Below are 23,511 nucleotides of genomic sequence, written 5' to 3'. Positions count from 1 at the left end.
AGATGGATCTTACAAGAAAAAGCTGCAGAAAAATCCCCTTGCTCATCCCTCTTAGGGGCGAATGCAGGTCTTGTCTACCTTTAATCATGCCTCTAACACTGCCCACCTTTGGACAACACAGAGTGAGCTCAAACAGGACTTCACTGCTTTCCTGCAGGCTTCCCCTGAGCTGTGCATTAAAATCAGATCAGCAACCAACAAGCCGTTGTTGATTCAGACTCAATTAGTGACATAACTGATGATCCGAGGAAATCAAAAGGACGTGAGAGGAGTGGAGATGATTCAAATTGAAGGAACTACAGGTCAGTGTGTGGCTAAACTATTTCCCCAGTTCTGACATTTGATATGACTTCTACTCTGTATCTTCAGGTGTGTGTCACAAACACTTACCTCTCACCAACACAAGCACTCAGTTGGAGGGCTGAAATATCCGAGCAGAATGTGGAACAGAGGATGAGCCCGAGGGTGGTTGTGAGGTCTGCATGCTTTTCTCTTCCTGTTTATGTGGCGTCTCACTCATTACTGCAGCGAGAGTCACAGCGAGTAGCTGAGATCACGGTGGAAATACAATATGCATTCATCTATTATGCATCTCTGGACATATTTAAATAGAAATAGTATGAAAAGGGGTAGGCTGCTGGTGTATATTGATCTCTTGTGCATGAATCAGAAGAAAAAAGTGGAAAAGTCATAATTTTGTGTGCTTCAACATATGTTTGCTCCACTAATCTATTCAGTCACCCCTGACACCTGCAGGGAATGCATAGTAAAGAGAGCGTGTGTGATGGGTGAACTGGTTACATTATCCTAAGTGTGCAGTCAGTCACTAGTCTTATGATGGCAGCATTTCATCAACAATTCAAACCAAGCATTACAGTATCTTGCCGACTATATCGAAACACCCGCAAATGCCAGATGCCCTACAGAAAAATTAGGCATCGTGTATGGATGTAATTCTTCTTTGCTTGTTGTTATAGCAAAAATCAACCAACGTGTGTGTATTCTCCTGCAGGGGGAGAATGGTGATTGTTCATAATTAATTTTCACCATTTCAAATGGTAGCCTGATTTTGTAATTACTTAGATTGCAAAAGTTCAAACATTTTAAAATGTAGTCCTTTTAATTATTCTTCTGTGGAGGTTTCAGCCACTTGTAGGTGCAGCAAAGCACAAACTCATAAAGTGCTTTTAGGAACAGGTGCTTTGTTGTCTTCTTCATGTGTTTGTGGGTTCATGTATTACCTTGCCTATTGTATTCTGAGATACGTATTGCTGAAAAAGCCCATATTTGAAGCCAGTTTTATAAAAAAGGTTTTTACATATTACGTCAGGTTATTATAACCACAACACGACCTTATGACAAATCGTAAAAAATTCAAACATTTGTCACCTGAAAAATACGTAACAATTTCACGATTTAGGCTAAAAACAAACAAAAAAAAGTAATAATTGCATTTTCCTTCCTCAGTTTTCTAAATCTATCATTTCCCATTCAGCTTTCCATTCCTGTCATGACACAAAGTGTCAACAGCTCCCACTCTTGATTAAGACAAACATTCCTAAACAAGGGAATAGGAGGGGTTTGTGGGTGGTGTTAAACCCCCTTGTCCTTGAGATTGCTGGTTTATATCCTGTATAATCTTTTCCACTTTTCTGTTTTGCTCACAAATGTTAAAGGTAACAGTTAAATGTTATAGTACATGGTAAGGGTTACATTTGATTTGCATGTTAGGTTTAAATGGTAAATGAAAGGTACATAATAATGCTTTTCTTCTTACTAAATGCCACTGTCACCCACACAAACCCATAAAGCACGTCTAAGTCTATATAATGTTACAGGCTACACTGCTTTTTTCTCCATCACACACATTCACACACTGATGGATGAATCAGAGACAACACAGGGTTCAGTGTCAAACCACCGTCCAATTAGCAGACGATAGCTCTTCCTTCTGAGGTACAGTCACCGTTCATATACTCAAAAGTATTTGGCTAGGATTACATGACTACACAGGGTAGCTGTCACTGGTAGCCGTTTCCAAACGCTAAACAACTAACGTTGTCATCTCACATCCTTTAGGCCCGAATTGTGACACCATCTTGCATGACACGTACATTTGACAGTTTCTGGTTAAGTAAGGCTGATATTTGACATGATAAGGGTGTTGACGAATACATTAAACCCAGAATGAAGTCAAAGCACATGTGTAATCCATCATAAATCTTGAATGCAACATGTTTATTCTCTCAGCCCTGCTTCTGTCAGCAGGAAATGCTTAAGAATTTGCGGCTGACAGAAAACTAGAGGCACATGAATATATAAAAGATTTTAATAGTAACTGTGCAAACCTCTTGCTGCAATGTCCCACTATACACAGAACTAGATGTAAATTACAGCTGACGTGTGTGTGGCGCTGTCACAGCTCCGATAATTGACATGAGAAAGTGTGTAAATGTAAACGACATCAGATGGGATTAAGCTTCACGTAGGTAAGCGTCAAGATTAGTGACCTCTCTCAGACGATTTGTTGCATTCTGCCTGTCTGTCACAAACAGTTGCCTTCACTGTCCGTCTTAAACTCCCTGAAAAATATTGTATTTGTTTATTTCTATTAATATTAATTTTGCTGGTTTTTATTTCCCCACAGACCGTTTACAGTGAAGCGAGCAGCGTGCACATTCCTCTTCCAGCAAACAGATTCACTGGATAGATGCCATATGGATACCTAATTTAGAGCATTTTATAGGGGAGCTCACAGGAATAAGAATACTTGATGTATATGCAGAGCCACGCTGTTCAGAACAAGATCAGATTTAGTTTAATATCCTCTGCTTTTCTGGGAAGCATTAATAGATGAATTCTCATTTGCAAAACAACCCCAGCCAAGGCCCCAGATGTGGAGAACAGGCAAGGACATCAGTTAGAGTCAAGCTGAGGATGCAAGAAAAACATTCTGCAGATCACATCATGTAACCCTGATTCTTTCAGTTGGCTTATTCCTGACATATTGTTCTTTCACCGATTAACTAATGTTTAAGTCTTCAGCGGTAAAGAAGGCTTCAGGGGGGCGAAAGAACGGCGGCTGACATGAACCTTCTGAGGTTATTTTGGCAAATGTCTTCTAAATGTGATGAAGTTTTAGGGTCATAGAGAATTTGTCCCTCAAAAGAGTGCAGAAGGGCAACAACAGCACATTAATCTGAGTTTTGAAACACCTTTTATACCTTGAATTATTTCTTTAGTCAAACGAAAAGAAGAACTACTTTTCATTTTATGTGCCTTCCTCTCAAATAAGCACATAACAAAATAAAGCTGCTTAAAATCATGATAATGCTGGGAAGCCTGGTCATAAACCCCAAATGTTTTATTCACTAGGTAGGAAACTTTAATATGAACTGCTCCCTCTGTAGTCTCCAGCTGAAGTCAAAAGACTGCTCTGAGGGGAAATTATCAAACACTCTGACCCCCTGCAGCAGATGGGCGTGTGCTGATAATAATTCTTAATTAGATTAAATTGCAGTAATTTGAAACAGGATTTTCAGAGTTCAAGACCTCCATATCTGACTGGAAGTAAGCCAGAGCAAAGGAGTCGTTACAGGAGGTGTGCAGGAAACAGTGAGCACTTAGAGGGGAGGACAGTTAGGAGAAGGGAGTCTTAATTATCTCGGTTAAGAGCGCAGCACAAACAAAGGCACACTCTCCATCTCTTAACTTTAAACATCCTTGCTGCCTCTGTGGGTTACAGATCACACAGAATTTAAAACGATGGCATCTAAAACCTGGACTACGTGAATTCTGAAAACTAGAATTAAAGATAAACTGTCAGCACATCCTGTCCGGCTATTTTTCTTATCTCAGCTGCTTGGCTTTCTGTATTTCCTACTGTCTCTCGTCACACTTGCATTACACAGATTCCACTAAGCACGGTGTGTAACAAATTGGTTTGCAAGCAGAAAAGCTTCACTGGTTTGAACTTCTCCAATTACAGAAACCTGCTACTTTTGTGTGTGGAGGGAAATTAATCTAGTATAGAAGAAACATTGCAGCATATTGTCATCATTGCATTTATTAACAATGAAAATGTATAATTTATAGTTTCTAGTATATAAACAGTATTGATCTAAATGCTCTTTGTGATCAGCCTCCTTGGAAATTCAATGCACAGTCGCACCATTAGAGTTCAGACACAGTCAACTCTCAGGTCTGTAAAAGCCTCAGGCAGAGCGCTCCCTTTTCCATCCACAGATCCATATCACACATTTAAAAAAAAGAAAAGATTCATTTCATTACGTTATTTCTTATAGTGACATGTTTGCTCTACAATTAATGTAGGTTATTCAGCTAACTTCAGCGTTCTGAGCCGGAGCCCTGCAGCAGGCTCATTAAGCCCCGACTTTCACACCAGCCTCATCAAACAAAAAGATTTATAAAGAGCTCCGACACCCCAAGAAACCTAACTTGACCTTCAGTTGCATCGTCGGAGATTATATTAAATGGTTTCTCATGTGGAGCAAGCGTGAACATCATTAAACAGGCGTCAGACAACCAATCATATATTTTGTGCCGTGTTAATATGCGAGTGGGGAATTAGACATTCAAAAAAAGAGTGGATATCAAAGAAATAATTTCCCTATACTCCTTGAATATATTCCCAGTATCCCTGAGCCACAGTCATTTTTTATTATTTCACACTTTTAGCATTCAGAATGGCGGTCAAATTTAGATGAGCAGAGAGTAACCGTGTGATGCTCCATCTGTTCATCTTAGCTGTATAAAGCGATGAACGTATTCATGCATACACCTTAAAAGGTAGTTAAGAGAAGCTTCCTGTTGGTAAAGAAAGAAAAGAACAAATGACCAAGCAGAGGAAGAGGAGGAGCCAGACATTTAAATTCTCTGCCTCTCCTCCTCCATCTCTTGATCAGCTTTTCTTTCCTCACCACTTTGTCACGCTTCACTTCAGACATCTGCTGCCAGTCTCCAGAACAGATGCGACTTATCGGCCACCTCTGTCCTCTTCAAGCAACACCTCTGTCTGAGCAGCAATATGCTGTTTTACACGTATGACGTCAAGAGACACCAAAAACTAATGTAAAAGTATTCAGGTGTTGCTTTCACTTGTCTGTCAGGAACAACAGCACATGGGTAGATGACAAGTGGCTTTATTCCCCTCCATTCAATGCCCTTGAGCAAGGCACCGTACCCCCATGCTCCCCAGGCGCTGTGAATGGCTGCCCAACGCTCCAGTGCATATGGCATCTGTCTCCATGAGTGTGTGACCCTGTGCATGTGTGTGTTCACCAGGTGCTGACGAGGGCTAAATGATTCATTGCATTTGCGATAAAATCGCGATGTGAAAAAATTTAATTTTTTTATCGCATACGTTGCGGTTTAAGTCATGTGACTTTGAACGACTTTCAAAAAGAGGATGCTGCACAGCGCCAGGTGTTGTGCAAAACATGTCTAGGTACTGTTGCTACCCAACAAACTTGTTTCAACATTAAAAAAAAAAAAACCACCATAAAGCCTCATACGATAACCGCACGGCTCAAATGGCGGCAAGCTGCGTATTCTGCTCCCGACATGGCTTGTTGACCGAAATGTTGGAAAGCGTGACTACATATGAAACTTCATCAAAACCGCACGGAGAAATTACTCTAGCGATATGGGAGTTTTCGGGAAGGGACATGATGCCCATCACCACGGTGACCAAGCCTGGATTTAGCCTTAATTAATACCCTGGATAAGCAGTACAGCATGCCAACCGGACATGTTTTAGCCAGGTTGCTACACGGAGCTGTGTACAAAATGCAAGCAAAGAGTGACTGTGCAGAGCTGAAAACAACTGAGTTTGTCTACTATAACAGAAATATATAATCCCTATATTTGTTGAAAAATACAAAAAACGAGATACTTGAAAAATAATTGCTTATTAAATCGCAATATTTGTAAAAAAAAAAAAAAAAGTCGCAACTAGATTATTTTTCCATATCATTCAGCCCTAGTACCAACCTGGGTCAAATGCAGAGGAGTAATTTCATGTATTTCATGCATCTACATGACAATAAACTCTTCATCTTTAAAACAACAAACTACAAAGGAGCTCTCATCTTTTTTTATAAGATTAAAAAAGAAATTAATTCATTTAAGTTAATTTTCTTTTGAATATAAAGCCCAACCAAACAAGTAGAAATTATGCTTGTTCAGTAAATTCAGTGACTGAACAGATAATCCTCCCATTTGAAAATATCTCTACGATGAAACTGAATAGTTTTGTAGGAAAAAGACTCCTCTTACACGCATATGTGGTGGAAATAAAAGAGAAAATTGACTATACTTTTTATTTCAAACCACAAATTTGATAAACTAATAAAAATCAATGAATGGCAGCCGTGATGAGCAGCTAGACTTGAAATTAACTGAACACATTCTGCCGGTCACCCTCGATCCCACCTCATGTTGCACCAAACACTGGTTCTATAAAAGAAAAGGAAAATCATCTTGCACATCCCTAGAGTTTGTACTATCAAAAGCACGTCTGACACGTAGGAATGAAGATGTGAAAGGTTCTGTTTGTTATCCATGCAACATTTCCCAATGGGAATGAGTAAATACAAGTACACAGTTGGATTTATAAAGAATGAACGGATTACATTTTGACTTAATCTCTAACATTTCATGCACAGTTAAGGATGCAGCTTGATTTTGCAGATTCTGAGTCTGTTAGTAATCGATTGTAATCATGAGACTGACTCGCCCAAAAAGTAAGTGTAAAGACATTTGAGATTTCTTATTATCCACCAGTTCAGATACAACAAGACATGGGTGTAGGATTAATTCAATCCTGTAGAAGTGAATGAATCTTATTATGAATTAGCGCCCTCATTACCATGAAGTTACATTAGGAATCCATTTGAGATGTCATTTTCAGACCTGGTGTGAGGCAACTCTGCCACAAATCCTGACACTTCAGAAACCGTGCAACATAGAGGCTCATTTTCCCTGAGGATGCCAGCCTTTCCTTTGAGAGCACAATATGCACAATCCTATTTGCAAAAGAGAGAAGTAATTACAGTGCAATGTTCTCACCCAAGCCTCTTGTGTAACGAGTTGAAGCTAGAAGGTGCTATTTTATCCAACTGAGTCACAGAGCTGAAAGCTCGAGTGCGATGATGTAAGCCAGTGGCAGCTTCTCAAACAATGTATGCCCCCAAGCATAGTCATGACCTCAACACGCACACGTGCTACAACATAGTATATCACAACAATAACAAACATAACCACATATCCTTCATGGCATAACTATTGAAAATGATAATCACTAAAACATCCCCGAGAACAAAGTGTGGGCTCAGCTGTGTAACAAAGTGGTGTGTCTGAACTCTTCACCACTTCATCGTGGGAGTGGGCGAGGAGCAGAGGTCATGCAAGCTCAGGCAGTGGTAAATTCTTATTTCCCTGTATCTAAAAGCCTGCAGCTCTGTAGTGTTTTATGTCCCAGTAGTCGAGGCTTTCCCTCTGCTCCACTGGTGAATACAACCTGACCCAGAATCCGCTGTGGGGGAGCTGCAATCGCAGACTGCGGGGATCACCTTCTGTTCAGTCTCTGCTTTCATGTGAAAGTGAGCGAGTTGTGGGCATTTGTCTGAGGCTACAGCTGAGAGGGTGTAGGGTTTCGATAGAAAAAGTTCCAGCTATATTAGGCTGACAGTCTCCTTCCCATTTTACTTCTGGCCATTTAATCCCTTTTATGCCCCCTCTGGTATTAATTTAGCTTTTCCTGACAGCTAATTGCACCCTCCATCATTCACACTCCTCCCTTACTCGTCATCCCCTCAAGAGCTCAGTCCTGCTGATCTGTTGTTCACATTAAGTACTCACTGGACCAGCCTCCAATCAGCAGTATTTGAAGAACGCACAAGTATAGCTAACAACGATCCATAATTGCCACGTCCTAATGTCCCTGCTTATCAATTGTCCACAGCTTGTGATGCTCCTTGGGTGATTAACCCCTCATTTACTGTCACTCTTCAGAGGCTGCTGTAGACGCATGGAAACACACTGATTAGGGCAAATCCTGTGTCGTAGTACGACTTACTGCCCTCATGAGAGCTGCACAGTCCGAAAAGACGATGCCGATCAACAGCGCACATCCCCCACACCTCACAGAGACCACATCAGAAACCTCTGGGACACACGGGGTCAGAGATGGAGGCTCAGACATGAGGAAACAAATATAGAAAAGGTATGAATATGAAGGAAGAGCCTTTTTTTATTATTTTTTAGATTGCATAACAACTTTTAAAACAGTTCAATCATCTTAATTTACAAAGCTGAACAAATAAAAAGGGTAAACATGTTACAGCATTTTCTCTAAGCAGTTGCTTTTCATTAAACTAATTTACTTCAAGTTCACCTCTGGGGTCTCGTTGTGGCTCGACATCGCTAATTAGATATGCGAAGAGTAATCTCACCATTACCTGTCGAGACAGAGCACCGGCGTGTCTTAAGATTTGGCCGAGCAGAAAACTCATCTCTGCAGAGAAACTGCAGGTAGAAATTCCCTGTTACTTACAACACTGGGAGGTTTAAGCGCACAATAAGACGAATGAGAAAAAGTGCAGCAAAAATACCATCAATTCCAGATGTTGGTGCCTGAAACACATCTGGAAAGACGCAGGCTGAAAAACTGGCTTTTTGTCACAAGCCAGAATCAGTCAGAAATGTTTTTCCAACAGCAAAGTTCTGACACATAATTTGCGCTCTTAAACATTGTGTGGTTAGTCATTTTCATTTCAGTTCCTACAATTATGTGAAATTATTTTAAAAAATATGTCAGATATTGAAATCTAAAAACGCTGTGGCAGCAGAACTGCAACAACCACATGCCTCACACCAGGTAATCAATAAGAGCCTCAAATATAATACAAGTGCACGAGAATGTGCATCATCTCCTGTCACCTCGTGGGACTTTTCTCTGGTACAGCGTGAAGGTGTGACTCATTTGGCCCTGGGTGGTCGCGTCAGGCCTCTTTTCTTGCCGTTTACTGAATGATCCGGGTTCTGTAAACACAGACAAATGTGTTCTACAGGAGTGTTTGCCACCCTGCAGCTCCCCCGTGCCTCATAATGAATTTTTAAAGACAGCATCAATCAAACTGCAGTCCAGATCAATAGACCACAGAGTGGGTTTCATCAGCGCAGTGGAGGGAGGTTTTTGGTACAAACATCGCTTCCATGAGGTTATCTTGTTTAGGACACTTTTACTTCTACCAAGCTTTGCAGCTAGCAGAGCAATCTGACCCAAAATGACTGATTAGGACATCCGACAACCTTTCAATAAGGGCTTCACCGCAGCCATGGACATTCACATCAAAACACTGAGCTCACTGTGAACAACAATCATCAGAAACACAGCTGACAGGAGTCCACCAGAGACATTTTTACCATCCGTTTTTCCAAGAAAGTGACATGAGTACATGCTGCGACTGGGACACTTTCACACGACATTTTGTTGCATTTTTAACTAAACACACACAGAACTGATCTTAAAGGAGTGATCGTGAACAATAATAATTGTCTATTTATTGTATTTATTATTGAGATGAAATCCTAAAATGTCAGCAAGCTTTAGCTACTGTATTATCGAACATGGACACCAGACAAACGCACCATCAGGATCAGGCGATAAACCAAAATCTACATTCAGGTATTTCTAGGATCAATGATGACATACTATATATACTGATATTTCAGAGAAAGTAGGCTAAACATTCAGTTTTAACTCAATGCCACAGCTATGATGTCAAAAGCAGTTTTAAAGCAATTTTAAAGCAAATTTAGAGAAGAAGAAGTTAACTAGTTGGATAATATACAGCTGCGTATTGGTAAAATAAATCAATAATAAATGATAAATCAATGCAATATGTAATCCAAGTGGTCAGACAGCCCAACTACATTACTGTTATCATAATAATAATAATAATAACAACAACTAGTGATAATCAGCAGTAAAGGAAGTATTGTTTCTGTGATTTCATGCCGATTTGTTTAGAGATCTGTAATATGAGCGCCATGTAAAATGTTCTCCCTCTCTGGGGCCGACCCTACTCAGAAACTGACAAGTGGAATTGTGGACTTTCTAGTTAAGTTGGACTTTTAACAAGATGGGGCCTGAAATTAAGTGAACCCAAGGCACACCAGCATGGCCACCTAAACCACCAGAAGCACTGAACTATCACCCACAATGTAAACCAAAGACAGCAATCATTGATCACATCCACCAACCAAAAAGCAAAAAGGAACCACCAGAAGAAAACTATTTTATGTCCGTCGTAGCCCCATAAAATCAAAACAATAAGACTGATGAAACAGAAATCGGGAAAATAACACATAAGAAACTATACAGACTAAATTAAATCTACCAATCAGGAGCCAAACCACGCCCACTACCCATCACAAAGCATTATACCGAGCACTAAATGTTTCAGAAGGACTGTCAGCACGCCCACTTACCGCCATGTCCTGCCAAAATCACATCTGTATACACAAGATACCTTTAATTAAAAAATCTTTAAGTATTTAACACATAATGAAACCCAATCAATAAAAGCAATTCTCTTTTCACTATTTTCTCTAAATTTCTGTCTGTCTCTAAGTTTTTGACCATATTTATGGGTAATCTAATTGTTTTTACATGTGGTGACATCCTTCAGATCTGACTTTCAGCAGCCACATCAAAGCTGTCACCAAGGCAGCTTTTTACCAACTCAGAAACATCAAGAGAATTAAAGGTTTTCTCTCCCAAAAAGACCAGGAGAAACTCATCCATGGATTCATCTCCAGTAGACTCAATTAGTGCAGTGATTTTTTAACTGGACTTCCCAAAAAGAGCATTAAACATCTGCAGCTCATCCAGAACGCTGCTGCTGGAGTTTTAACCAGGACTAAGAGATCTGAACACATCATACTAGTTTTAAAAACTTTACACTGGCTTCCAGTCAGTCACAGAATAGATTTTAAAAGCCTACTGATGGTTTACAAATCCCAGAATCTGTGATATATTCAGAGAATATAAACCCAGCAGAGCTCTGAGATCCAAGGACCCAGGTCAGCTGGTCCAGTCCAGACTAAACCTGGAGAAGCAGCATTTAGCTGTTATGCTGCAAACAAGTGGAACAAACTGCCACTGGAGATTAAACTGTCACCAAATGTAGACATTTCTAAATCCAGGTTAAAAACATTTATTTTCTCATGTGTCTATGCATGAAATCTGCACGATATCTTTTAACTTATCGAGACTGTTGCTTGTTTTTAATCATTTTAATTATTTTATTTCTTTCTATTTATATTATTTTACATATTTAAAAAAAAAAAAAAAAAAACTGGAGACAGATGTCTTGTCTGATTGTTAATATCACAAACACATCTGCCTCCAAGCAGAAGTCTTCATCAGTCAGAAGGAAGTATAGGGATGGAGCACACGTACGGTTCAAGAGCCAGAGGCTCTGTGTGATGCTGATCAAAGGTTTATTTCTGGGCGCCTTCTCTCTAATTTCTCTGCCTTTGAAAGTAGAATAAAAAGTATGTCTTGACAAATCTTGACAGTCTTGCCCCTGGCTGGGAGGCGCTATGTTCCCCGTGATAATGTTAAAGGGATGCATTGGTGAGAATCCTACGCAGCCGAGGAACGATTGTTAATTCGAGGAAACCTCCTCTGACAAGTGAGCTGTCAAAATATGAAGAGAATTTTCTTCTGGTTCTGTGGAGTCTCAGCAGGCTTAGTCTCAGATGAGTGGACGGATCATGAGGCTTGGATACGTGTTGAGGCAAATCCGAACAGGACAACAAGCATTATCAGTTAACAACATGAGAAATTACTGGTTTAATTCCAGAGATACTGCGAGCCAGATCAGAGCCGAGCACAGGTTCTGTTTGGAACCTAAAATGTCAAATGTGCATGGAGATAAAAATGGTTTTTGCACTTTTCTGCACATAATAAGTGGACATGGAGATTGTTTTCTACTTAAAAATATATTTCGTTGAGATTATGTGCCTAAAAAGAGGAAAACATCAAAACAAACAGACAGCAGCTGTTTTACTAATTGTCAAGTAAATCTGAAGCAAAGCTCTGATGGAACCACAGTTAATGTTGGACATGGTGACAACACCGACTGCAGTGAAAGCTTGAATATGCATATAAACATACAGCATCTGCATCACTGAACAAGTAGAGAAAAAATTAAACCGTCCACATCCAGAGTGGCTTATCGAGAGCTTCGGGGGTGGGGTGGTTAACAGTTGGACAGGTGTTGAAAAGTAATTTGCCTACACTTAATCTGCTCAGCATGCAGGTTTCACTTTCTACACTTATGACCATGTTCCATTAGGACTGCATTGCATCGGGTGGATGCTACCAACTGAAGCAGCAGCCCTCAGCCCCAATTTTCTAAGGTGGTTGATACCAAACAGTCTCGCTTCACTAGTTCTTCTTCCTTCACATTGGAGCGATTAACAGCCTTTTGAAAAGGAGAAAACTGATGGTATAAAAGACGTGCATAGGGGCTGAAAAGCTCAGATATAAAAACTTAAAAAGGTGTTGGAGGGTAACACAACATCACATATAAGAAGCAGATGTTTTCCAAGAGGACAAAAGACTAAAAAGAGGTAAAGAAAAAGATGATGAACCTGAAATCAGTAACAAGGACAGGTGGGATACAAGCTTAAACAAAAAAAACACAAATATGAGTTACTGCAGTTAAAAAAGCAAGGGGAACGGATGGATTCTACGTGAAATCTTCTGATGTTTACACTGTCGATTCAAAAGGACAGCAGAGGGCTGCAACGTTAATCAGAAGAAGTCATCACTGTGCTGTGTTACTAAAAGCTACACAATAGATTAAAGCTGTTTAATTAATAACTCACCGGCTCAGGAGCACTTACGAGAGCTTCATGTTAATGTGTGCTGAAAAGGAAATCCACTGACAATGAGACAATAACAAACCAAGCTGCATAAAACAACAAACTGTCTTTGTGGACCTCATTTAGAACTCAGTAACTTCTGATAAGAACAGACCTGATGTTTAATCTATCCAGTTTCCTCCAAATCAATACGAAAATCTCAGACTCTGCGCTGAAATTGTCTAAATTGGAGCTAATGAAAAGCATGTTTTAATCAGTCCTCATCATCAACTGACAGAGTATGCTTGTGTGTTTGAAATGAGCAACAAAGCTGTCAGTGCACTTTACAAGTGTCCAACTAATTATTTCACATAAATTATCAAAATAAACCATTTCCAGCAATCTTGTTAAGTTCATATAATGTAAAAGAAGCTTATAAAAAGAGCTCAAACAAGGGACAAGTTGCTTATCGAACAAAGCAAATCATGACTCATTTCAGCCTCCTTGTGGCTCCTTTCATTAAGGAAGCCACTGTCTACAACTTGGTCATCTCCAAATACAGAAACAGTTAACAGCTAGTATATAAAGTGAATGATCACAGTAACTCGGACATCTGTACTGCTAATCGAACTATGCAAATAATCTTCACATGCTTGGATGTTGTAGTAGCACACACCATCCGGTAATCCACAGCAAAACCAACAAAAGCAACATTTGCTGTCTTTCTCTGTTTGCACGCCAAGAAAAGGATTTCAGCACCAAAGAGACTAAGACGAGCAAAATAAAGAGGCAGAGCTGTTTGACTAAAAGCCTGCTGCATTCTTTGATTCTCAAGGACATTTCTGCATCCTATCCTCCCCCGAGTCCCGCACCCTTTATCCGAGTCCACCCCATCCAGTCCCATTGCATTGTTCTCAGTCAAAGAGAGCTTCCCACAATTCCATCTGCTTAGTAAACAGAAAGCCATATTAGCCACTGGAGCTGCAGGGTTCTGAGATCCCATGGGTAAAGCCGGGGACATTTAGAAAAACTCGGTAGTTTTTTTTTTTTGGACTTTTCTTCTGAGCCCCGTTTCAAAAGTTAAGAGACTTTAATGCAGCTCTCTACTGGAAAATGGCTTTTGAAGGAGCCAGAGCGCTTGGGAGCAGCTCATATTTATAAAAGCAAGGTCATTAAAAGCATTTCATCAGTGACACTTTGAAGTGGAAATATTCTGTATACCCAGAAACTATTCAGTGGGTGATCTGTTGATCCATTTATGAATTATGCCAGTGATTCAGTTCTACATAGTAACCGTTTACCCCATGAACTCACATTTAAGAGCCCCAAATATATCACAGTAGAAAACATTGCTGCTGGCCGTTTTGTTGCCACATGAACAAACCTCACTGCTCAGGTAAGAGGAGAGTAACTGAGAAGTGAGAAGAGGAAAAAGATTGATTCCCCCATCTTCAACAAATTCTCTGTCACTGACACTCGGACCATACACTCTGTAACTGAGCAACACAGAGACAACAGCAACGGCAGGTTCTGACTGTAGACCCCCCTGCAACGTTTAAGGTGCCAATCTGAACCCTGAGGCCAAAAAGAAAGGAAGAAAGAAACCTAATAAAAAGATGGACGCTCAACAACAAATCACAGACCGACATAGTGATCGATTTAGCTGCAGGAGAGTCAGACGTACAGCAATACAAAATGAAAATGTGTAGCTTGGGGCGTTACATGACGGTTTCATCTTCTGAGGGTGACCCTGTCTTGGAGAAAGGAAAATGAGAAAAGAACCTTATCAGAGCGAAGTGAACTGCAATGCGACGTAAGGATAACTGGACAAGATAAACCACGTAGATCCACGAGGGTTGGATTACTGAGGCTGATGCACAACCTCGGCTCACATCAAAGCCACTGTAAACTACAAAGTGGTCACACTTTGTGTGAGTTATAAACTCATGAACAGGTTTCCACTGGCTTCGTATAAAATCTGCTAAATCACGAACTGGTGTTGTGTCAGTTTCAGATCCCTGCAGAATCTGACCTCCTTTTTTGGCTTAATTGTGCTTTTTTAATAGTCAATAACAGATAAGTCTTATAATCTTGGACCTTGTTTGCAGTTGGAAGGGACGCTTGAAGGAGACACTGATTGATCGATTATATCTGATTGGATACATTTTTTTCACCTTGATGCTTTTGTTTATCTGTTTTTTGGTTAAGTCGGTGAACACACCATGCCACAGCCTGCTGAGAATGTGAATACCTCAGTTAATTAGCTCTGTATCACAGACACATCATTAAAGCATGAGTAGTTCTGACAATAAGGGTTTTTTTTTTAATTTCCTAAGAGATCTCCTTGGTCAAGGCACGATGATTTTAAATGCGGTGATCACTTATCTCAGGTTTGAAGCGTAAGTTGCCGTTTTATTACAGACATCAGTAAAAGGTGAAGCAGTTTCATGACTGTGAAAACCTGGAGTTACTCTCCAAGCCGCTAACCCTGGTCACTGTGCCAGTGTCTCAAAACCAAATGCACTAAATGCAACACTTTCCATATTTATTTTTTGTTTTGGTTTGTTTGTTCACAATCTAAAGGCTCCTCCCTCAAAGGTCTGTGGTGATTCACGGATAGTGTTGTCTTCTCTTAATCTGGGCAGTATTACCAACCCCACAAAACACATTGTGGAGAATACAAAAGGGGCTGCAGTATATGGGCTTCAACAACCAGCCTCCCTGCAGTCTGCACAGTAGTAATTTGTTTGTGGAGGAGTTTGCAGCACGTTCCTGGAGGATGGGGATGTGTTTGAGAGAAAGAGTCACTCTAATGAAGCGAGGCTTTAACTCATGAGAGAAAATGTAAAGAGAGACTTGATTACATTTGAAAGATTAAAATAGATTTATATTATATTGCTGTTTTAGAAGGAATTGGGTTTAATTAGAGTGAAATATGAAAGAACACAGCAACAACAGACACAGAATTTACTGATTTTCTGTTTAAACAGCCACACCTGCCCGAGAGGCTGAGGGAAACATATTTGTATAGCTTGCCACTCTGTCAACACCAACCATCAGACACAAAGACCGCTGTCAAGCTGTGATGGTGAAAAATGTTTCCCACTGTTTCTGATTAGGGGATGTCAAGAAATAAATGAAACACCAGAGTGGTGCTCTTGATCCACAGCCTCTCAAAGGGCCACCCTCAGTCATCTATTAAAGGGAGAAAGACACTCTTTCCAACATCTACACAATGAGTACTACTCCCCCCCGTTACCAGCGGACACAGAGCTGCAGGTGTCATGAAAGGCCACAGGGACTGGAAACAAACCGTGTAAAACACCTAAAGGTTCTGCACTGTGAAGGTAAAGAAATGCACTGCACAACCTTCACATTAGCCCTAAATCCACTGGGGAAAATTCAAAGTTCAGGGGAAAAAGAACAGGTGGAGAATTTCTTATGATAAAGTCCATTCATTCTGCTCGAGTGAGTAGAAAAACCTGCTGATAGCTTAGTAACAGCTGCTTCTTTACAGGAGCAGCATATGTCCACTTAATTGTGAATCATCAAAGACTGAAACGGCGCGTGCAGAAAATTCTCCCACTTTGCTACCCTGTGGACAAAACTGCTTCTTTCTCATTTGTAAATAATTTTTTTAAGCTGTATGGAGATTCACAAAAGAAACTGTAAAGATGCAGATGTTAAAGTGAACCATTAAGCTGATAAAGTACCTTCTGACAAAGTGGAACATGAGTGAATATCCATGTTAATGTGAGCTACTGAGCTTCAAATGCAGTCCTTCAAATGGTGCTCGTGACTATGAACTGAAAAGATATTTCAGAGAAACTCTGAGAATCTATACTTTCAGTTCAAAATAAATCTACTTCAGCTGAGAGCCTGGACAGTTGGCTCTTGTCAGTCAGTAATACATGCTCTTGCTAGAAGGAACTTCAAAGACACACACCACTACCAGAATGCTGCACAGACGCATCTAATGATGCAACGCTGGGATTGACGGTATTGCTCACACATAGACCAACTTGTGCAGGCTCTGAGCTGAGGTACTCTGCTTTTGTGCTGGATTCAGAGGGAGTGGAGCTGCGCATGCAGGCCAACAATGACAAAGAAACAGCACTTAAAGGTGTTGCAACTTTACCATGCAGGCAGGTTTTAATGTTTAATGACAGAGTATGTGGTGCTAAAAGGTGATGGTACCTCTCCTTGTTCCATCCTGTCAACTCGTCCAGAGGTTTCTGACGAGTCGCAGCCCTAAGCACCTCCCACAAGCATGGACCGAAAGCTCTGCAAACATGAAAATAATGTTATTAGACTGATGGGACAATAAATCTGATTTGTAAACCTACCACACCTGAGACAGTTTCATCTCTTGGAAAGTTTTAACCTGTAAAATACTTGTTATGGGGTTGAATATTTCACATTGAAGTATTTACAGTTGTTTTTTTATGACAATATTTCATAAGCTGTCAAATATATAGTACCAGGTCATTTTATTTACCTTGCAAACATCCTGAACAGGAGGGACTGATGTGCTTGTTTCTGTTTCCACCCTCTGACATTCAACATCTCAACATTAAGTTCTCAGAATCTCTGACAAAGGGACAGTTTGAACATTTAACGTATTTTATGACAGCTTAGCTAACTGTATGAGTGAAAGCTACACAAACTTAATATTAATTCAGATGAAATGCTAAAGGACCGAATCATTTTAATGGTAACACTCTGAGAACACTCTGTTGAAGCAGTGAAAGCAAATGGCTTTGACAATAAGCTAAAATAGACACGGGTTCCATATTTCAAATTAAATCTGGTTCCCCAGCTGCAGAGACATGTTGTAGCTCATGTTTGTTTTCCTGCACAACTGAATGGAATGGAGCCAGTGTTAATCAGAGCTATTAGTTTCACCTGCGTCTATCCTGTCACGTGCCCACAGAGAGGGCTGACAGGACACGTTTGCAAAAGAGGAGCTGAAATGTAAATGAGGGGAACATTTAATACCAACAACGTTCACTTAAATGCTTTGGAGAGCAAGTATAAATATGGTTTGACCAATAAACTATAGAAATAACTGTGTGAAAAAGTTAACTGATTTACTGGGAATATGATTAACTGAATAGCAATGTGCACAGCTGTGGCAGGAAAAGTGTTTTTTTGGATCAAATAAAAGTATTGTTTATATATATGTACATGCTCTGCCTCTGTAAAAATACTCGAGCTTTTAAACACTACATAAATTTAGACTGTATCTCAAAATCAATAAAAACTAAATCATAAGGATGGATGCAAATGTTCTAATTAGGTGTCATTTAATGTTGCAGCTGGCACAGACTGGCTGATTATAAGTACTGCTGCTAAACTGGATGGTAGCTTAATCAATAATATTACATAATTAATAGTCAATCAAATCAAGCATAAATAATTATCATGAAAGCAAATGATAGGTTTCTTGCCTTCAAACTGTACAGAATCAGACGCACAAAGTGGCATAGAAAGCATTAGCTGACAAGCAACACAAAACCTTATACGTTATTGAGTCTTTAGGATAAAATGTATGACTTGAACGACTCTACTATCAAACATACCTTTTTTAAAGTTTCCCAACTGAAAACTGTGTATTTTAATCACTTCTAGAACATAACAAACTAGGTAGTAACAGGCAGCAAGTTATGATTTAAATGCTGCTGAGTGTTGTCTCATCTTATTTCATTTTAAGCAATGATAATGCCAATACTGTTTGTATGTGTGAATAATCTGCCAAGTAAAACATCATTTAAGTGAAAGAAGAAAGAATAATGAGTATTGAAAAACTCTTGCTCATTCTTGTCAGCTTTTGGCAAACATAGATCCGGTTTGGGAGCCTGGTTTTGTTCCAGACTTTGTTCAAACTTTGCTTCACTCAGAAACTGAGAACTTTGACCCCCTTCCCTCCACGCACATGCACAGTTGGAGTACGCCACCTAGTGATCATTGTGCAGACGTGTGGCCTATACTCCATCGACTGTGGCTGAGCGAGAACGCGCTTTACGCACACTAATCCGACAGAGCGAGGTGCGTGCCGGTGTCTTTGCGCTCGCGAGAGTCCTGGGAAAGTTTTAGAAAAAAAAAAACTCTGACCATCAGTCACCGCACATCGACAGCTCCAGGTCAGCCCTGCACGCAGCCGTTTAATGGGCTGCTTCTGTGCGCGTTCACGCCGCAGGTCTGGAGATGTCGGTGCCGTCTCCGCGCTCCCGGTGGCGGAGAGAAAACCGCTCTGTGTCCCTGCAGGAGTCGACTAAAAGGAACAAAATGTTTTGGTAAGTCTCCTGAAAAGAAAGTTTTTTCGCTTGATTCAAATCAGATTTTGGCGTTGAGACGTTTTTTACTGAGTTCACAAAGTTTGAATAGAAGATGTGTGTGTTTCTGTGTGCGTGTGTGTGTTTCCATTGTTCAGTTGTTCAGAAGAAAAAAGTCAGTCAGAAAATGGAGAAAAATAATTAAAAGTTAGTTGAACATTAATTAATGCAGAATAAACTCCCCTTGTTGATGCCGACCTTATTTGAACTTGTAGGTGGTTACTGTTGTAGATTTACATCTAAATTATGTTGAGATTAACCTACTGTTGATTAACCTTATGTTGAGGTGTCATTTATAGGCTAATTGCATCCGTTACTGCTTCCATTTAGTTTTTTTTAATAGAACCAACCAACACCAGCTAAACTGATGATTTCAGTATTTATGTGATTTATTAGGAGGTGTTTACATTCAGAGAACTGATACCATGTTTTATGTAGCAAGGGGGGGGCGAAAGATGTACTAATAACACTGCAGTTTGGAAATATTGCATCATCTGTACAGGTCCCGAATACACTTACAAGTACATTTAATATTGTGACAGAGATTTGATATCAAAATTGTAATGTAGCAGCTTATAGAGAAGCACTTAACAAAATATTTTCAGCACCATGGTTTTTTTCTTTTGGTGTACTGAGTCAAACAAAAGTTCCCTTTTTCCTTTGCTCCAAATATATATATATATATATATATACATAGATATACAGCAAGCTTTACAGAAAGAGCCAGAACAGCTCTCAGGCAGGAGAAAGCTCTGTATGATACGCTGAGTGAAACACAAATTAATCAGATTAAGGAATTACAACATTCCATGGCAGGATCTCACATATTCATCTGGGCAAAAATGCAGCTTTACCCTGTTGTAATGTGGGAAATGTAGCCATACTGTGATAAAAAATTCTTGTAAAAGCTTCTCAAACTGTATCACTGCTTTTAAGTGTCATGCCTCATTACAGATAATTAAACTCTGTGTAGAGAGATGTCTGCAGTGACAGCTTCAGTCCTTACAGTTTGCACTCGTACACACAGCGACCAGGAGAAGCATGGCGGGTTAATGAGTGGCTACTGCAGGAATACAGCGCACTTCGAGAAAAGATAAATGTCACTGAAATGAAAGTGTTGATAATCCAAAAACACTTCAACATTAAGGCGAGGTCAGAGTTTGTTTTGGTCTTTGTTGAGGCTGCTGCTCAAAGTGAGTCGAAACATTTATCAACACAGTATTTTAAGCTGTTGACTTCATGACCAGTTAATAAAGTTGAAAGACTTACTCTAACATTTGTTGCTTTCTCAGTTTAGCAACAATCTGTACGGTACTCTGTGTTCTCATTGCGCTAAATGCTGCAAAACAAAGAGCAGGAGCTCATGTGTGCATTATAGCTGTGCCATATTTAGAAATGTAAGCATTGTCAATCATTCTCTCCTCTCCATTGGTTGAAAGGTGCAAGAAAAAATGATGTCACTCTTCTCTGGTTGCAGCCAACCAGACTGAAAAATGATTCTCTCCTCAACAGATGAGCCATCTGTAATTCAAGCTCGGACAATCAGCCGACACTGATTGGACTTTTTTCCTCTTGACAAGTTGCTGCCGTCAGCCGCTGCAGGAGTCAGAGTCACCATGGAGACGGTGGTGATAGTGGCGATTGGAGTGTTGGCCACCATTTTTCTGGCCTCCTTCATTGCCCTGGTGATGGTGTGCAGACACCGCTACTGCCACCCGCACGACCTGCTGCACCACTTCGACTCCAAGTCAGTGAATCGGAACAAAGCCTCTAAATCTGTTCAAGACTGTTGTAATTTCATTTACTGGCATACTTCAGAGTTTTAAAAAGGTTACGTCTGTTGCGTGTCAGGACAGAACTGCGATGCATTAAATAGAGTTACACCAAGAAGCTTCTGGGTTCAAACCTGCTGGTTGGCTTCTGTGTGGAGTTTGTTCTTCCTGTGCTGGCTGAATCTTCCTGCCACAGTCTAAACACATGCATGTTAAGTTAATGGGTGATTCTAAATTTACTGTAGATGCGAGTGTGTGTTCCTCTGCATTGAACTAGCATGTGTTCCAGGTCTCAAGGCTGAGATCAGCTCCTGAAATTGCTCATTTGGCATTTTTAGATGCCAATTGATCCTCCATTTTAATTTCCCTTTGGAGTTTTCACTGCATTTTTAAATGATATATTCACAACTTGGAGAGTTAGCATTTGAAATACAGAAAATACCATAAAATATACGTTGTGAAATGGATTAAACAATTTGGCAATAATTCAGGGATGGGTGCAATTAAAATGGATAGTGTCTCTAGAATGTAACTAGAGGTAACCAAAGAATTTAGCAAATAAAGTCACATTGATCTCAATTTTTGGCACTTAGTTCAGTCCTATGGCCACAGAGTAAAGGCAGTGTATCAGAACCCAGAAAATACTCTTTAACAGCTTGCGCAGCAAAGAATAAACACTCAGTATTATGAACAGTGATATGTCAGACTATCCTGCCGTATTTGTTCACCCAAAGATGAAACAGTGGTTTAGAATTGTCACTTTTTAACTTTTGTTGTCCGACTTCATCCAGTAAGCATCATTATGAAGTTCAACTTAGACACATAAAAGACCACAAATTCTGAGAGAGAATATCTACCTTGTGCATTTTGAGCTTCTAACAGCTTCATAACTTTAAAGCCAAACTTAACAATCTCGGATAAGCCTCATTGCTTATAATTTACACTGCAACAATATCATTTCCCTTCAGAGAAAAAGTATTTTTTAATAACGAATACAGCCTGAGGGGCTCCGTTTTTTTTCTAAGTCTTCATTCAATCATCCGTCCTCGGCTTCCTCTTTTCTCCACAGGCCCACACTGGACCTGATCGGCGCCATGGAGACTCAGAGTGAGCAATCAGAGCTGGAGCTGGATGACGTGGTCATCACTAACCCTCACATTGAAGCCATCCTGGAGAATGAGGACTGGATTGAGGATGCCTCGTATGGCTAATATTTGTCATTTTGGAATAAGTTTTAGATGTTTTATCTGTCAGTTCTTCTAGTTCTAACTTTGAATTGGTCTTTAACAGTGGTTTGGTGTCTCACTGCATCTCTATCCTGAAGGTAAAAGTATTTCCAGCTTTAGTCAAGTTTGAATTTGTTCTTAAAAAATGCAAAAATTGTAGCGTCAGCAATTTCTTTGTATGATGATTTCTATCGTTAAGCATCTGGAATTCATAAGGAAACAATCATAAAGCAGAAATTTGCATGCCATTTAAACTTTTGTTGCTTTGTCATTGCCTGTAAATCACTAGATACTAACAACCACTTCTGCATGCAGATCTGCCACACCTTGACTGAAAAGCTGGTTGCCATGACGATGGGCTCTGGAGCAAAAGTCAAGGCACCGGCCAGCTTGAGTGACATTATCACAGTGGCCAAACGCATCAGCCCGAGGTAAAAGAAATATTTATACAACTCATCACAGCTTCAAATCATCACGTCTCTAACACGGGCTGATCGGCTTCCGTCTCACAGGGTGGATGACGTGGTGAGATCAATGTACCCCCCCCTGGATCCAATCCTCCTGGACGCCAGGTAATCTCACCGACTTTGGTAGCTCAATGCAAAGACTTTCAATTCCAGGGATGGATTAGGTGTTTAAAGGTGCTGGAAAGCAGCAACCATATGACTTGATCTATCCATCATTTTGGAGGTGTACTGATGATAGAGTGGACAACAAATGCTGAGGTATCACAGTAAAAATTATGCTTTTAAGACCATTTTTAGTCAGAAATTTGTGATTAATTTAAACTAAATGCAGACGGACTGAGTTTATGCTTAACTTGTGATTTTTTTTATTTTAAATAGGGGCTTTTTATCCAGCATGTAAGTTAAACTCATTTGTCTTTCTCCTCCTCAGGGCCACTGCTTTGCTTCTTTCAGTCAGCCATCTGGTGCTGGTCACCCGCAACGCCTGTCACATGTCTGGCAGCATGGACTGGATCGACCAGTCGCTCCATGCAGCAGAAGATCACATGGTGGTTTTACGTGAGGCAGCGCTCGCCTCAGAACCAGAACGATGCATACCTGGACCTGACGCTCAGAGGGAACAGGCCATCTAAAGCAAACGAACAGGAGCAGCAGGACAGATTTCTGTACACACTTGATATAAACAGGCAGATTTTCTGTTGAAAATACAATCTTCTCAAACTCATAATCCAGACAAGAGTAATAAGAACAATTCTGATCAGTGAACAGCTGATAGATGTGGGCACTTGGAACTGTTCCCTCATTTTCACAT

The 23,511-nt window shown here is 40.2% G+C and overlaps 1 protein-coding gene across 1 annotated transcript; it reads left to right on the top strand.

The window, feature by feature from the left end:
- Nucleotides 1-18,947: 18,947 nt before the first annotated feature.
- On the top strand, nucleotides 18,948-23,511 carry tmem98 (transmembrane protein 98). The gene is made up of 7 exons (XM_072368542.1): nucleotides 18,948-19,196; nucleotides 20,748-20,982; nucleotides 22,077-22,208; nucleotides 22,298-22,331; nucleotides 22,549-22,664; nucleotides 22,746-22,805; nucleotides 23,131-23,511. Exons 2-7 carry the CDS (start codon nucleotides 20,852-20,854, stop codon nucleotides 23,330-23,332), a joined length of 675 nt encoding a protein of 224 aa, XP_072224643.1. The 5' UTR covers nucleotides 18,948-19,196; nucleotides 20,748-20,851; the 3' UTR covers nucleotides 23,333-23,511.

The sequence above is a fragment of the Leuresthes tenuis genome, unplaced genomic scaffold (assembly GCF_036924035.1).
Source record: "Leuresthes tenuis unplaced genomic scaffold, fLeuTen1.0.hap1 SCAF_17, whole genome shotgun sequence".
NCBI lineage: Eukaryota > Metazoa > Chordata > Actinopteri > Atheriniformes > Atherinopsidae > Leuresthes > Leuresthes tenuis.
The sequence above is the reverse complement of the archived record's forward strand: the minus strand, read 5'-3'. Positions and strand labels throughout refer to the sequence as shown.

What these genes read in the sequence shown, in the direction of transcription:
- tmem98 (XM_072368542.1), top strand. Translation starts at nt 20,852, where the DNA reads ATGGAGACGGTGGTGATAGTGGCGATTGGAGTGTTGGCCACCATTTTT. An exon ending in CTGCACCACTTCGACTCCAA is followed by an intron (nt 20,983 to 22,076) that starts GTCAGTGAATCG and finishes TTTTCTCCACAG; the next exon opens with GCCCACACTGGACCTGATCG. An exon ending in GACTGGATTGAGGATGCCTC is followed by an intron (nt 22,209 to 22,297) that starts GTATGGCTAATA and finishes GGTCTTTAACAG; the next exon opens with TGGTTTGGTGTCTCACTGCA.